Source organism: Muscardinus avellanarius (genome assembly GCF_963383645.1).
Source record: "Muscardinus avellanarius genome assembly, chromosome: 14".
NCBI classification, from domain to species: Eukaryota; Metazoa; Chordata; class Mammalia; order Rodentia; family Gliridae; genus Muscardinus; species Muscardinus avellanarius.
The window spans coordinates 71,450,821-71,466,295 of NC_137800.1; the positions used below are offsets into that span (position 1 = coordinate 71,450,821).

The following is a 15,475-nucleotide window of genomic DNA, read 5'->3' on the forward strand; positions in this document are numbered from 1 at the left end:
GCATGGTGATGAATGCTTGTAATCTCAGTACTTGGGAGGCTAAAACAGGAGGATCAAAGGTTCACAGACACCCTGAGCTACTTAGTGAGGCCCTTTGTAACTTAGTGAGACCCTATTTCAAAATAAGATGATAAACAGGGCTGGGGATACAGCTCAGAGGTAGAATGCCCAGCCAGGAGTGCAAGCCCCAATACCAAAAAAAGTTTTCTAAATGTGAAAATTAAAAGGATGTTTCAGTTTTTAAATAGAACTTAAATGACAGAAGAAAAAGTTTAGATGTAAAATTAAAAGATTCAGTGGGCCATGGTGGTGCATGCTTGTAATCCCCACGCTTGGGAGGCGGAGACAGGAAGATCACACAGGTTTAAAGCCAGCCTTGCTGGCTTGAGAGACCCTGTTTCCAAATAAAAAAGTATATATATATAAAAAAAAATAAGCCTGGGAGTGTAGCCCGGAGGTAGAAGGGTTTCCAGGAACACCAGTACCATCAAAAAGAAAAAGGAAAAAAAAGGTTCATATTACTTCTTGGATAAAACTAGTAATATTGGAAGAGCAGGGCCTACTTCTAAGAATGCTCAACAGTTAGAAGCTAATTGCTTTAAATTCTTTGGTTAAAAACAACCAAACCACTGGGCATGGTAGTGCAGGCCTATAATCCTAGTACTTAGAAGACTGAGATAGGAGAATCTCATGTTCAAGGCCAGCCTCAGCAAGTAGTGAGACTCGTCTAGCAAGACCTTGTTTCAAAGAGAAAAAAAATAGGGCTGGGGATGTGGTTCAGCAGTAGAGTGTTTCCAGATTCAATCCCCAGTACCCCCCCCCACACACACACACAAATACTACAAAAGCTTAAACTTTTATAACCACAAAGTTCTCAATGTTGTGTTTTCTACATGGCTCTAGAAAAAAATAAATGCATTACTCTAAGGCTTACATGGTTAGCTCTTCTTATTCAATCTGTTGATTCTATTTAGCTGAAATAGAAAAAGTTTGAATGAAGCCCTCCCAGCCCCATTCCCATCCTTTCTCCAACATGCAGCCAGCCAGCGCCTTTTTAGGAATATAAATCAGCTGTCCTTGTTTGCATCACCATCCCTCAATACAACTGAACCGCCTTCCAAAGCTCCTCTTTTTGTTCTGGGAACTGGGGAGTAAACTCAGGGGCATTCTACCTCAGAGTTAGAATTCTAGCCCTACTGATTCTTATTTTGAAACAAGGTCTAAGTTGTTACGAAGTTGCTGAGGCTGGCCTCAAACCTGCAATCTTCCTGTCTCAGCCTCCCAAATACTGGCATTACCGGCATACAACATCATGCCCATAAAACACCATGTCCAGTGCCTACTCTTTGGCCTAGTTAAAACATGTACTTCCTGGAAATCTTGGTTTAACCTCACCTTCTCCTTGCAATTTCTACCTCTTTTCTGCCCCAGCCTCTGCAGCCCAGTTCAGTTCTTCAAACTGACCAGCCAATCTGCACATGCTATCCCTGTAACGGGAATATCCGCCCATCCTTACCCAGTCAGTCCTCCGGTACTTTTAGTGTGTGTGTGTGGGGGGGGGGGGGTTAACTCAGGGGCGCTCTAACTCTGAGCTACATCCCCAGACCTATTTTAGCTTTTTATTTTGAAATTGAGTCTCACTAAGTTGCAGATGGCCTTGCCAAGTTGCTGAGGCTGTCCACAAACCGACAATCCTCCTGTTTCAGTCTCCCAAGTACTGGAATTTACAGGTGTGTACTACCATATCCAGCTCTCTTCATCCTTTAGATCTTAGCTCAAGCTGTCCTTCCCTCAAATAGTCTTTTTCTAACCTCTCTGACTTCTAACCTCATTCTTACATGCTATCATAGCAATATGTATCTCTCCTATTCGACACTTATTTGTGGTTATTCTCGATTTACTTAACTTCTTATTCATTTATTTTTTTATTGGTACTAGGGCTTGAACACAGGAACATTCTATTTCCAATTATGCCTCCCGACTTTTCTTTTTTTTTTTTTAAACAGGGTTTCCCTAAGTTGCTGAGGGTTTCACTAAGTTGCTGTGGCTGGCCTCAACCTGTGCTCCTCCTGTCTCAGCCTCTCAAATTCTGGGATTACAGGCTCACACCACCACACCCAACTTTTTCTGCTTTTTAATTTCTAGATCTCTTTATCATCCCTGACATCTACGCTCATTCTTTCTCTCATTCTTTCCTGGAGCCAAACTCTGGATTCTGACATCACCTGAAACTGTTTACACCTCAGAAATATTAAACTATAATAAGATCTGTTGCAACATGTCTCAAATACAAATTAACTCACCTAAACTTGGTAAATATGGGAATGGTTTATAATAAAGAAGCCATCTGATTCATAACTTTTCCCAGTACATTAATGAATTAAAAAGAAAAACTTCGAAGCAAATCAAGGCTTTCAGCAAAAAGAGCTGGAATTCTTATGAAGTGCACACCTATAGTGCTCTAGCAACTGCTAACTTGTCAGGACCCTAAGCCATCTAGGCATAATTCAAGCAGTACAGATTGAAAGGTGCTAAGTTATTTCCATATATATATATATATATATATATATATATATATATATATATCAGTAGGCATTCATGTATCTCATCTATATTGAACTTAAGACTTTGGGTCATTTTTGTTGCTCAAATCATCCCAGCTTTGACTGAGAGCTTGAGAGCTTTTCCGCTTGACTCTCCTGACTTGTACACTTTTTATTTTTTTAATGCTTTTGGAACTAAGTGTTATAAAGGCTCATCTCTTATATTTCTTCACCCAATCCTACGAAATGCCATTTCTCCAGGAGTCCTGCTTTCTTTTAGTGAGAAGTGGTAGTAGAACTCAAGACCTGGGTACGAGTGCTCACTATTCCTGGGGTGTCACTGACTGCCATGAATATGCCTTTATCAAGCAGAGTTCATTCCTTGTGTGGTCTGTTTTCCTTTGAGTTTTAGACTCCACTAATTTCCAAAATTACTTAGGGTCAAAGAGGCTAAACACTGAATTAGCACCTTCCCCCCTTCCCTGAGGGAGTCTCATACATGTGTAATACAGTCAGATTACTTTATTACATTCTGCATTCTACCCTGGGCTTTTACCCTCTCTTATATGATTTTTTTAAAAAATTCATAATATATATATATGTGTGTGTGTGTGTGTGTGTGTGTGTGTGTGTGTGTGTGTGTCACGGTTCGCTCTGTGCTAGGAAGTTCTACGGGTTTGATACAGATATATTTTCAAACATCCACAATTACAGTTATCACACAGATTATTTTCACCACACAAAACATATCCCCTGTGTTTTGTCTACTTGGCCCTCCCCCAACCCAGACCCTTGACAACCACTCTTCTTTTTACTGTCTCCATAGTTTTGCCTTTCTCAGAATGCCATACAATTGAAATCAGAGCCTTTTGATTTTTTTAACCTAGCCTTTTTAGACTGGATACTTAGAAATGTGCATTTAAGATCCAGACACATCTTTGCATAATTTGATAGCTCATTCCCTTTTATCACTGACAAGATCCCATTATATTAATGTATCCCAGTTTATCCATTTACCAATAACTTATATCTGGGTTGCATCCTTTTTAGTGATCATGAATACTACTACTACAGTCACACGCATGGGGATGTGGCTGAGTGATAGAGTGCTTACCTCACATACTCAAGGCCCTGAGTTCAATCCCCAGCACCACAAAAAGAAACCCAAAAAGCTGAGAGAGTAGGAATACAGGTTCGCACCTATTCTCAGTTACTTAGTGAGGCCCTCCACAACTTAGTGAGACCCTGCTTCAAAAATAAAGGAAATAAAATAGGGTTAGGGTGTAGTCAGAGGCAGAATGCCCCTGGGTTCAAGCCCTAGTATGGTAAGAAAAAAGTATGTATGTATCTGCTAAGTGTGGCGGCATATGCTTGTAATCCTAGTACTTAGGAAGCTGAGACAGGAGGATTGCGAGTTTGCAGCCAGCCTCAGCAACTTGTGAGGCCCTCCACAACTTAGTGAGACCTTTTTTCCAAATTAAAAAAAATAAAATAAGGCTGGGGACATAGTTCAGAGGTAGAATGCCCCTGACTTCAATACCCAGTATTACCAAAAGAATTTTTTTAATTTAAAAAAAAGTTAAAAGGCTAATCCCTGAATTCAATTTTCATTTCAATTAAAACAGCGATCAAGCACTATATTTGAAGGAAGGAGTCCCAAGGACCAGGGTCTATGGCTGGAGGGAATCACCAGTGACACAGGCACAAATGCCCAAATGCCAGTAGAAATTTAAAGGCTTATGGCTTATCAGGACTGTAACTTGTGTGTACTCCAGTTAAGTTACAAACATCCATCCGCTTTAAGAGATTGCCTGGTCCTATTTTTTCACATAAATCCTAATACTTTTAGCACACAATTGTGTGGAAAACATGGTTTTCCCAGCAATGCACTTATGGAGTAACCGCAGAAATGCCTGTATCTTCTTCTAGGACATAACCCTCCTAATTCTCAACCCTTCCTGAAGACTGCGTCTACTCTTTAACATCAAAGGAGCCCCAATTCCCTCAATCTTTGTGACTGTCCTCCTTTTTCCTCTCCCAGGACAGGCTATGTGGGAATTGCTTTAAAAGCTCCCAAATGCCCTTGCTCTCCCTCCAATGCCTATCCTTCTAGCATCCCAACCAAAAAAAACTCTTTCACCACCATCGTGATCCACCTGCCCTACTCTTGCATTGGACAGTTGACCTCTGCTGGACAAATGGTGTCACCTGGCTCCCCTGGTGTTATCCATAGTATTTTCAGAAATCTTCAGGCAGCTTCTTCCCCAATTCTCTCGATGGCTAGTCCACATTTTCGTCATTCGCTTCAAGTCCTCCACTCAAATTCAGTGAGCCCATTTTATCAAGAAAATGGAAGGAATTAAGTTTGGTAATATTCAACTCTCCACTCTGCTATACAATGTGGCCTGTGTCCACACAAGTCTTTACCTCTCCCACTATTATCAGGGGACCAGAATGTACTCTCCTCCATAAAACTAACCATCCCCTGCTCTAAAAACACATTCCTCTCTCCAAACCCTGGTTCTTGTATTTTCATCCTCTTCCTAATTTCTCTTTCATCTATAAGAGTATAATGTCCCAAAAGTACATACTCCTTTCACAAAATTCAAGGCCTCTGTTATAAATCACTGTTAAAGATATACTAGAGTTGATGAGGAATACAATGAACTTCTTTTAAATGTTAAGAGCCAGGTGTGGTGGCGCACGCTTGTAATCCCAGCATTCAGGAGGCTCAGACCAGAGGATTTGGTTCGTGGACAGCCTCAGCTACTTAGCGAGGCCCTTCACAGCTCAGTGAGACCGTTTCAAATTAAAGAATAAAAAATTGGGCAGGGGGTGTAGGTTGGAGGTCAAATGCCTGAGTTCCATCCCCAGACCCCCCCCCCAAAAAAATGTTAGGTAACAAAAAAAAAAAGCCAAGTACTGCTAATATTTATTTTATTTGTTAAAGTATGTTAAAATGTATATACATAGCCGGGCATGGTGGTGCACGCTTGTAATCCTTGCGCTTGGGAGGCAGAGATAGGAGGATCGCGCAGGTTCAAAGCCAGCCTTGCTGGCTTAAGAAACCCTGTTTCTAAACTAAAAAAATAGATCTGGGAGTGTAGCCCGGAGTAGAAGGGCTTCCAGGAGCCCCAGTACCACAAAAAAAAAAAGTATATACATTTTACCAGAACACCAAGCCTTGGACTAATATCATATTCTCCTTTAGCTTATGTCATATCAGTTTTTCCCAGAGAGGCAAGTTAAAACAAGACTGACTTAGAAATGATCAACTGTCTCTAAGTTTTTTCCAAAGGGATTTTAAGGGTAACTTTGATTACACGGGGTTTACATCTTATATACTGACATAGAGCCCCAGCTAAAACGCAGCTCCTCTATGAGCCACTAAAGGATGAGGGGGAGAGGAGCCTAGCCCTAACCTCCACCCTCCAAGTACCGCCTCATCGCTTCCTTCACCACAGTCCTCCAGAGCAATCTATGCTGACCATCCTCTCTTGGTCTCTCCTGTTTAAGCCACTAAAGCTAGTGTTCGCCACATCACTCAGTTCAAACTGCTCTCCCGACCTCACAAGGATCTGATTTCCAAATCAAATCCAGTGGAAAACTGCCTAAGCCTATCCCACTAAACCCATCTGCTGCTCTGGACACTAAAGGTCACCTCCTCGTTTCTGATCCTCCCTTGCTCAGCTTCCATGACAACATCACACTCTCCTTGCCATTCAAGTACCTCTCCACTGTGTGTGTGTGTGTGTGTGTGTGTGTGTGTGTGTGTAGGGAGCGGTACCAGAGATTGAACCCCAAGGACATTCTACCTCTAAGCGATACCCCCAGCTCTATTTTATTCTTTATTCTGAAACAGAGTCTTAGCCATTCAAGTACTATTCCACTACTTTTGTGGGGTGGGGGTGGAGGGAGTACTGGAAATTGAACCCAGGGGCATTCTACCCCCAGCCCTATTTTTTATTATTATTAATACTATTTATTATTATTATTATTATTATTATTATTATTTATTATTATTGTGTGTGTGTGGTACTGGGGGTAGAACCCAGGGGTTTTCTACCTCCAGGCTATACTCCCAGACCTATACTTTATTTGGAAACAGAGTTGCAAAGAGCCTCACTAAGTATCTGAGGCTGGCTTTGAACCAGTGAAATCCTTCTGTCTCAGCCTCCCAAGCGCTGGGATTACAAGTGTGCCCCACCACACCCAGTATTATTTTATTATTTTGAAACAAGGTCTTCCTAAATTGCAGAGGGCCTCACAAGTTGCTGAGGCTGGCCTTGAACCTGCGATCCTCCTTTCTCAGCCTCCCAAGTACAGACAGGGCTTACAAGTGTCTACACCACACCCTACTACAATCCACTATTTCTTTTTGCGTTCTATCTAGCCTTTGAGTGGTGCTGTTGTCCCGGGGTTCCACATTTGGCCCACTGTTTTTGTTACTCCACAGACTCTGGAATATACTCCTGAGTTTCAACTACCATCTACAGGTGACCTCTAAGTCAGTCATATGACCTAGACCTCTCTTCCCCACTCCAGATGAATTACAGGAACTGACATCCCTTCCTAAGAGACTGTGCCTCACACACTGTCCCTATTGACGTTTTAGTGCCCAGATTCTTCTTGTGCAAAGAGGATAATCTGTATTTTATAACTTTCTCCTATACACCTGCTGGTTCAACACAGGTTAGCACCTAATGTGAAGGCCACTAATTCGTACCATAGCCTATAATAAGCTCTGCCCCACTGAGAATGATGGCAATTAGCTAGGACAATCTGATAAGTCTCCTAGGAATTTAAAATAAGAAGGAAAGTATAAGTCAGTAGGGAAAAGAGAAGAAAAGCAGAAACATGCAACTGTAGCTGAGTCACTTCAGCTTAGGTAGAGTGAAAAGTCATGAATTGCAGCTGTTGAGATCAATGCTGAGACCCCTTTCTAGAGACCTATTCTATTCTTTCTGTAAGGCTTGTTTCCCTGGCTCTTTCTGGTTTTCATGAAGACAAATCCCAGAATTCAGAGTTAAGATTCCTGTTCTTATCTCCAAAGATATGTAATATAATACTTTTTTGAAATAGCTATTTGATTCATGGTTCCCTTCCAGAACCTAAGAGAGCTACAAACCCAAACATCATCCTTCCATTTTTCTCTCCACTATTTCTCCTAGCCTCTCTATACTACCTTAATCCAGCTCATGACTATGTCTGCTCTCCTCCGCTCCTACAACTGGCCAAGTTACAATCCTAGTGTCTAACATGGCGTAATGCAACCGTTTTCTAAATGAGTTTGCTATTTCCTTTCTTAAACTCCTTGAGTCTATCTTTCAGTCAGTTGTGCAATCTGACAAAAATGAAAGTCTGAGCCAGTCACTTCCTATTTAAGATAATTTCCATCTCCTACCTAAGATCTAAGCTCAATTATATATTCTACTAGGCCCCTCACAATCTTTTTTTTTTTTTTTTTTTTGGTGGTTCTGGGGGTGGATCCCGGGGACTTTTCTACCTCTGAGCTACACTCACAGACCTATTTTATACTTTATTTGAAAACAGTCTCACTAAGTTGCTGAGAGCCTCACTAAGTAGCTAAGGCTGGCTTTGAACCTGTGTGATCCTCTTGTCTCAGCCTCCTAAGCACTGGGATTACAAGCGTGCGCCACCATGCCCGGTTAGGCCCCTCACAATCTTTTCCCAGCTATTCCTTGTCACACACTAAATTCCAACAACCAAAGCGACTTGTAGATCCAATATATGCAAAAATTCTCCCTCTAAACTGCTGCTATTCCTTCGCCCAGCCCCCTCCCTCTCTTCCCCTATACCTTTTTTTTTTTTTTGCAATACTAGGAAATAGAACCAAGGGGCACTCTACCACTGAACTACATCTCCAGACTTTTTTATTTGAGACAGGGTCTCCCAAAGTTGCCAAGGCTGGCCTCTAGCTTGCAATTCCCCTGCCTCAGCCTTGTGAATCCAGTCCCTGGGATTATATGCCTACACCACTGTACCAAGCCCTACTAGTCTTTTAAAACTGACCACTGAGCCAGGTGGGGTGGCACACGCTTTAATCCCCGTGCTTGGGAGCCTGAAGATCACAGGTTTAGAAACTTAATGAGTTCCTCTACAACTTAGTGTGACCATGTCTCAAAAAATAAGAAATAAAATAGGGCTAAGAATATATAGCTCAGAGGTAGAATGCCTTGGGGTCGATCCCATTACCACACACACAAAAAAAGACTGACCCCAAGAAGCTGTTCCTAACCCATCTGCATCCCCTCCTGTTAGATTCCCCTTCTGCTTTCCACAGTAGTTTAACACTTCCCTTAATAATCCAGGTTCACTGAGGTCTATGAATTCAAAGACAGTATGTATATTATTCACCTCTGAGTGCCAAGGACAAAGTGACATTCCCTAAAACCCTGTTGAATAAATGAATAAACTGTAAGGAAAACACACATATAAACTGCCCAGAAGAATTATCTGCCCTACAGCAACTGTTCAATCAATTGTCATTATGTCTGCTTTTCTCTAAGTATGATTAGACTGATTTGATTCTTACAGTTACCAATGGGTTTTTGGGGGGGTTAAACTCAAGGGTGCTTTAAACTCTGAGCTACATCTCTAGCCCTTTTTTTAACTTTTTATTTTTGAGACAGGTTCTAAGTTGTTCAGACTGGCCTTGAACTTGCAGTCCTCCTACCTCAGCATCCTGAGTAGCTACCCAACTGGCATTTTTAAGGCTAATTTCCTAAAATTCTGGATATGGGATCCCTGGGAAAGCCTCAGTTTAGTTTTTAAATTCTTTAAGGAACATTTGATATTACTCCTATAGTTCATAACAGACGTTTGTACTTATAGGCAAACAAGTATTGTTTAAATATTTGCTCATCCAACCTTAAAAAGTACAAAAATCCACCAAGTGTGGTGGCACACGCTTGTAATCCCAGCATTTGGGAGGCTGAGACAGGAGGAAGACTGAGGTTCAAGGACAGCCTCTGCTACTACTATGTGAGGTCCTTTGCAACTCAGTGGGACCCTGTTTCAAAATAAGAATTTAAAAAAATAGGACTGGGGAAGTATCTTGAAGGCAGAATCCCCCCTGGGTTCCATCCCCAGTGCCACAAAAAAAAGTACAAAAATACAAAATTGTTATTTGAGGAGTGTTAAAGATTAATGACGAGGGCTTTAGCAGGAGGGACTTAGCATACCTACTCAACCCATTTCGAAAGTAATGTACTTGTCTAGATAGCGTTAGTAATGCTTCAATTAAAAGTTCAATTCACTATCTCATTACTTCCTATCATTCCCCAAGTATCACTGGCATTTCTCCTAAGCCATCCTAAATCAGTAAAATGAAGGCATCTGGGCTTTTCTGAGGCATTAGTTCCATTTACCGTTTTCTCCCAGAAATGCTTTCTATCTCAGTTATTCTTCAAGAAGTTCTCTGTGTGATCATCTATTTGAAATGATTATGTCTCATACAAACTGAAAGAGGCAATAATATGGTACCATGTCAAGAATACTAAAGTTGGAGTCAGTAAAAATTAAATTTCCAATTCTGGTGTACTTATGACTAGGAAAAATCTAACCTCCAGATGCTCCCACTTTCTCAAGTGTAAAACAACAACTCCACACCAGGCATGGTGGCACACACTTGGAATCCCAGAACTTGGGAGTCTGAGATAGGAGGACTGCAGGTTTGAGGACAGCTCAGCAAGTAATAAGACTCTCATCAACTTAGTGAGACCTTGTTTAAAATAAAAACAAAAAAGGACTCAGGGTATACCTCAGAGGTAGAATGCCCTTGGGTTCAATTCCCAGGACCACAAAAATACAATGCAATTCCACAATATTGTCCAGACCTAGTGTACATGTATCAACAGGCTCTATAAAGCAACCAAAGAGTGGTGACAACTTGAAATATATAAAAATGCAATCTATGCCAAGCATGGTAGTGTATGCCTATTATCTCAGTACTTGGGAAGGTAAGACAGGAGGATCTCAGGTTAGAGAATCAGCCTCAGCAACTTAGACCTTCAGCACCTCAAAAAGACTGTGTTTCAAAATAAAAAGGGTGGGGTGTAACTAGGAGAGATTAAGCCCCTACATTCAATTCCCAGTACCAAAAGAAAAAAAAAAATGTGTAATTGAAACGTTTAGGTTAATTGAATTGTCATATTCATTAAATGCTTTAAAAGAGAATAAAGTTATTAAAACTAAGCCTAAACCTGTCACTTTTGTATTCAATACTGACAAAAACTTCTAAAACAAGAAGGGCCATCCCTGTGCTTCAAGAGGTGGTAGTTAACTCCTAAGCAGAAAGCCTTTTAAAAAATCTTAACATAGCCGGATGTGGTGGCGCACGCTTGTAATCCCAGCATTTGGGAGGCTGAAACAGGATGACCGCAGTTCAAAGACAGCCTCAGCTACTACTTAGTGAGGCCCTTGAAACTCACTGAGACCCTGTTTGAAAATAAAGAATAAAAAATAGGGCTGGGGGTGTACCTCAGAGGTAAGATGCCCCTAGGTTCCATCCCCAGTACTGCAAAAAAAAAAAAAGCAAAAAATAAAAAATCTTAACATATACTGTTCCATACACACCTTGCTAACTCCTCTGCAATCCAATATATTCTACCTATATACCTGGCATGGCATTATTAACATGAATCCCTTCGAATAATTGAAGGAACAATACATTTTCAGAAGCAGCAATTCCAATTAGAAGAATAAATCTTAAAACACAGAACATGTTCAGAGCAAAAGAAACAAAGATATTTCTATTTCAAAGGTAAGAAAAATAATTATAATCATTATTCTGGAAAATAATTATCATCTCTTGAAACTCTATAATATGCAAAATATTACATGAATAGTAGTTTTAATATTTAAAGATGTGTCTCAGCGCTTAGGTTAAAAAAATCAATGTAGCAAAATGATAGAATAAATAAATTTCACTCTCATTTTGTGATTTCAAAGTGTTATTATCCAGTACCTATGACACTTTCCCTTTGCCACAGGATCAGAGTTGCCCAAAACATTTGGTGGGGTCCTCTCAGAAAACACATGCGCGCGCACACACATGCGCGCGCGCGCGCACACACACACACACACACACACACACACATCATAATGGAAGAAGTGAAAGAGACTGACAGGAGGAAAGGGAGAGACAAAGGAGGGGGAGAAAAAACAAGGATGACAATGTTTATAAAAGAGTGATGTTGTTTCCAGAAAGTGAATCTTAGTATTACACAACAAAGTAAGAAGGCCAACAGGAAAAACAATTGAGACAGCGGTATCAAATATTCCAAGCCAATTTCACATAAAGCATGTACTTTTCTCTGACCCAAATCATTAATTTAATGTAAAAGAAGTCAGTACAACTAATCAAGGCCTGTTACAGTGCTAAATAAACTGTAATCATGGTACCACCAATATTCAGAGCTGGAAATTTCCTTACCAACCATCCACCTCAATTCCCACATTACTCAGGAGGCCCTGTCTTATACCTCCAATCACAAATGAATGCAAAGACCTAGAAAACTAAGATTCTTTCTTCACTAATCTTTCTTATATACTGCCTTTGATTTTACAATCTGATTTTTTCTCATCAACCACAATTTAAAGTTTTGTCGAGACTAATAAAAGCATTCTGATAGCCTGATCAGAAGTAAACACTGCATAACACAAACTTAAAAACAAAATTAAGTAATGCTTCACAGGGGAATTAGCAAAATGTCCTAACTTAAGAGAAAAAGATCCAATATTTTGACATTTGTCACTGTTTACATGACGGAACCTAACATTCAAAATTGAAAGCACTTCTTTGGATTTATGGCAAGGATAAAAAGAAGGAATGTTCAACAAGGCCTATTTTTGTGCGTGATTCTTTCCAGCCAAATCATCTGGTAGATTTCTGTTGCCATTCTCCTTTCCGATTAAATAGTAACTTATTTATCAAATTTCAGTCCTATACACTTTAAAGAATTTGATACAAGGCTGTTTATATCCTAGATGTACATGCCACCAAGATCTGAGAAAGATCCTCCCTTTGTAGCCAATCAAAATAAGGCTGCTTAGAATGTAAAACCTCCTGCTTAGGTTTGGGGCCTGAAACACTGGATCCCTTTCCAGACAAACTGATAACACCAGATCCATCCTTTCCCCCTTCTTCCTTCACACAAGTAAACTTGATGCATACCACCAATCTGGGCTGCATTCCAAAAAATCCATATTGCAATTTTAATTTTATATGCACCTGATTTGCTCTCTGTTTTGTTTTAACCGAGAGAGGTAGGTGAGGGAGGGAAGAGGGGTGGGCAAGCCACAAGCCTAAGGTGGTTGGTTGTTAACTGCAGGTGAAAAATAAAAAGCCAATTTTCTTTAAGACACCAAAGAGCGCTTTTTAAAAAAAAAAAATCGTTGTTTTTAACAAGAGTTCACATAGCACCAACCCGGAAATACAGGGCATTTCCAGTCTGGAGGAGCATGTTTCTGCTCCCTGCAAGAATCCCTCTTTTACCCTCCCAGTTGCTGTAAGTGAGCTACACTGACGTGCAAATTTGGGGTCCCTGTCCTTTTGTCCCCCCAGACAATCTCTGGCCTAATTTTGGACCAAATCCTCCACTGATCACTCCTCCCCCTCCCTATGCCTCCCTTAATTAGAAATCGTACCTCCGAATCATGCCTCCCTTCTCCCCTACGTAAGAAGAGAACGCCTGACCCACCACCTGGAGAACAATGTAACCCAACTCCAGCCCCTAGATTCCTCCATCCAAGCCCCAGGATTTATCTCGCCGGGAAATCGGAAGGCGAGTGGTGTCCCGTCATGCTGGACTCGCTGGAGGCGCCCGGCCCGGGGCCTGGGGCTCAGCTCCCTTCGGGCGAGGGCACCGCGCTCCCCCTGCCCAGGGCCCCGGCCGCCCGGGACGCGCGCCCAGTACCTTTGTAGTGCACCCGCAGGTTGTTCTGCGAGAGGCCGATGTAGCTGAACTTGTCCTTCGGGCTCCAGGAGCGCGGCAGCGGCGTCTCCTGCTCGTCCACGGCCGGGTAGAGGCGCTTCAGCCGCCGCTGCAGCTCCTTCTCCTGCTCGTTGAGGGCCGAGTCGCCGTGCGGGAAGGGCGCCGCGGCGCTGCTGGCCGCCGCCAGGGCCGGGGCCGGGGCGCCCGCGGCGGGGCCGGGGGGCGCGCTGGCGGGGGCGGCGGGCGGCGGCGGCGGCGGCGGCGCGGCGGTGGCCGGGGGCGGCGGCGGCGGCGGCGGGTGGAGGAGCAGGGCGGCCGCCGCGGCCCCCAAGCCTCCGCCGCCGCCGCCACCGCCACCGCCGGGCGAGCCGGCCGGAGAGGAGCCGGCGCCGGCGGCCGGGGGCGCGGGCAGGACGACTCCGGGGCCGGGGGCCAGGGCCGCGGGCGGCGGCAGCTGCTGTTGCTGCTGTTGTTGTTGCTGCTGCTGCGGCTGCGGCGGCGGCGGCGGCGGCTGCCCGGACATCCCGGCCGCGACTCAGCCTGCGGCGGCCTCCACCGCTCTCTCCTTCCTCCTCCGCTTCCCGGGGGCGCTGTGGCTGCCTGCGGCCGCCGGCTCAGGCGCACAGTCCGCCCGCCCCGGAAGCAGCGCGGGCCGCGCGGGCCGGAGCGCGGCGGTTGGGGGCGCGGCGGGCGGAGAACGTTGGCCGGGGCGGGCGCGGCGACGGCGGCGGCGGCGGGCCGGGAGGACGGGGGCGCGCGGCGGCGGCGGCGGCGGCGGCGGCGGCGGCGGCTGCTTCCCGGCGGGAGACGCTGCGCGAGGGGCGGGCGGCGCCGGGCGAGGGGCGGGACGGAGCGCGGGCGGGCGGGCCGGGCTGCGCGCCGCGAGGAGCCTCTCCCGGCCGCCGCTCGCCTCGCCTGGCCGGCAGGGCGCGGGCGTCTCTTGCTGTCGCCGCCCCGTCGCCGCGAGGCTCCTCCCACTCGACTCTTTTTGTTGTCGTCGCCGCACCTCCCGGCCGCGGGCTCCTGGGAGCGCGGCCGCCGCTCGCCCAGGCCAGAGCAATCGAGCCCGGCCCCAGGGTGCGCCCGGGGACCCCGCCGGGAGCCCAGAGCGCGTCGAGCCGAGCCGGCAGCGGCGCTCTCACCCGGCCCCCAGCGAGCCGGACGGGGCTCCGTCTCGGAAAAGGGGCTCTTCCCACTTAAAAGACGATTTCGTCAATTAATTTTACGAGGGCTCGAAGTGAACTTACAATGGGAGGAGTCGTGTTAGCAATGCTAATAGAGACTGGCAGCTCTTCAAAGAGCAGGAGCCGGAGCTGCTGCGTGCCTACGAGGCTACAGCGAGTGTTTTAAGTGGAGGTGTCGGGGACGTCAGGATACTTTACAGGCTCATTAGTTCTCATAACAGGCCTCTTTGTTAGGTAGCAGAGTTATATACCCATTTTTTTTTAAACGAGGAGATATTTACTGAGGTCAGCAGAGTAAAAAAAAAAAAATAGTACTTCCTACTTTGCAATTCCCAATAGAGTGCTTGGTCAACTAATTTGGCCCAATTTCTCAAGTGTTGCTCTCTGACTTGGCCGAGCATTACTATTTTGTACTCACCTTTGGTTAGCTTATCCTTGCCCTAGCTGGCAAAATCAGACTTTACACGTGTGAGCTAGATGATAGATTGAGGTTCTGATATTTTCTTTGCTTCCAAAGATGCTAGGATGGTAATTGGGCAAATAAACCAAGGACTGTTTTGCTGGGTAGAGAAGTATTTATTTTGTTCTGGAGAATATAGGTGAATGGTGATTTAATCAAAGGCTTTCAATGACAGGCCGGAGCTAAAAGAATCATTCAGCCTAATTTTTCTCTCAGTTACCCATGCAACTAAACACTCAGTCCTTTAATAAAAGTATCAAACAATTGTAAACTATTGTTTGTTGACTTTTGTCGGGCCACTGCACTTTAAATTTCATATGTCATTGTTTT

At 44.2% G+C, this 15,475-nt stretch overlaps 1 protein-coding gene across 1 annotated transcript in view; it reads right to left on the reverse strand.

Moving 5' to 3' along the window:
* The window catches only part of RANBP9 (RAN binding protein 9), a gene marked incomplete at both ends in the record, with an annotated part of 80,933 nt that extends 66,909 nt beyond the window's left edge, over positions 1–14,024 (reverse strand). Inside the window, one exon of the mRNA XM_080710548.1 lies at positions 13,484–14,024. Within this exon, the coding sequence (XP_080566674.1) occupies positions 13,484–14,024 (541 nt within the window). The remainder of the gene's footprint in view (positions 1–13,483) is intronic.
* Between the last annotated feature and the right edge of the window lie 1,451 nt (positions 14,025–15,475).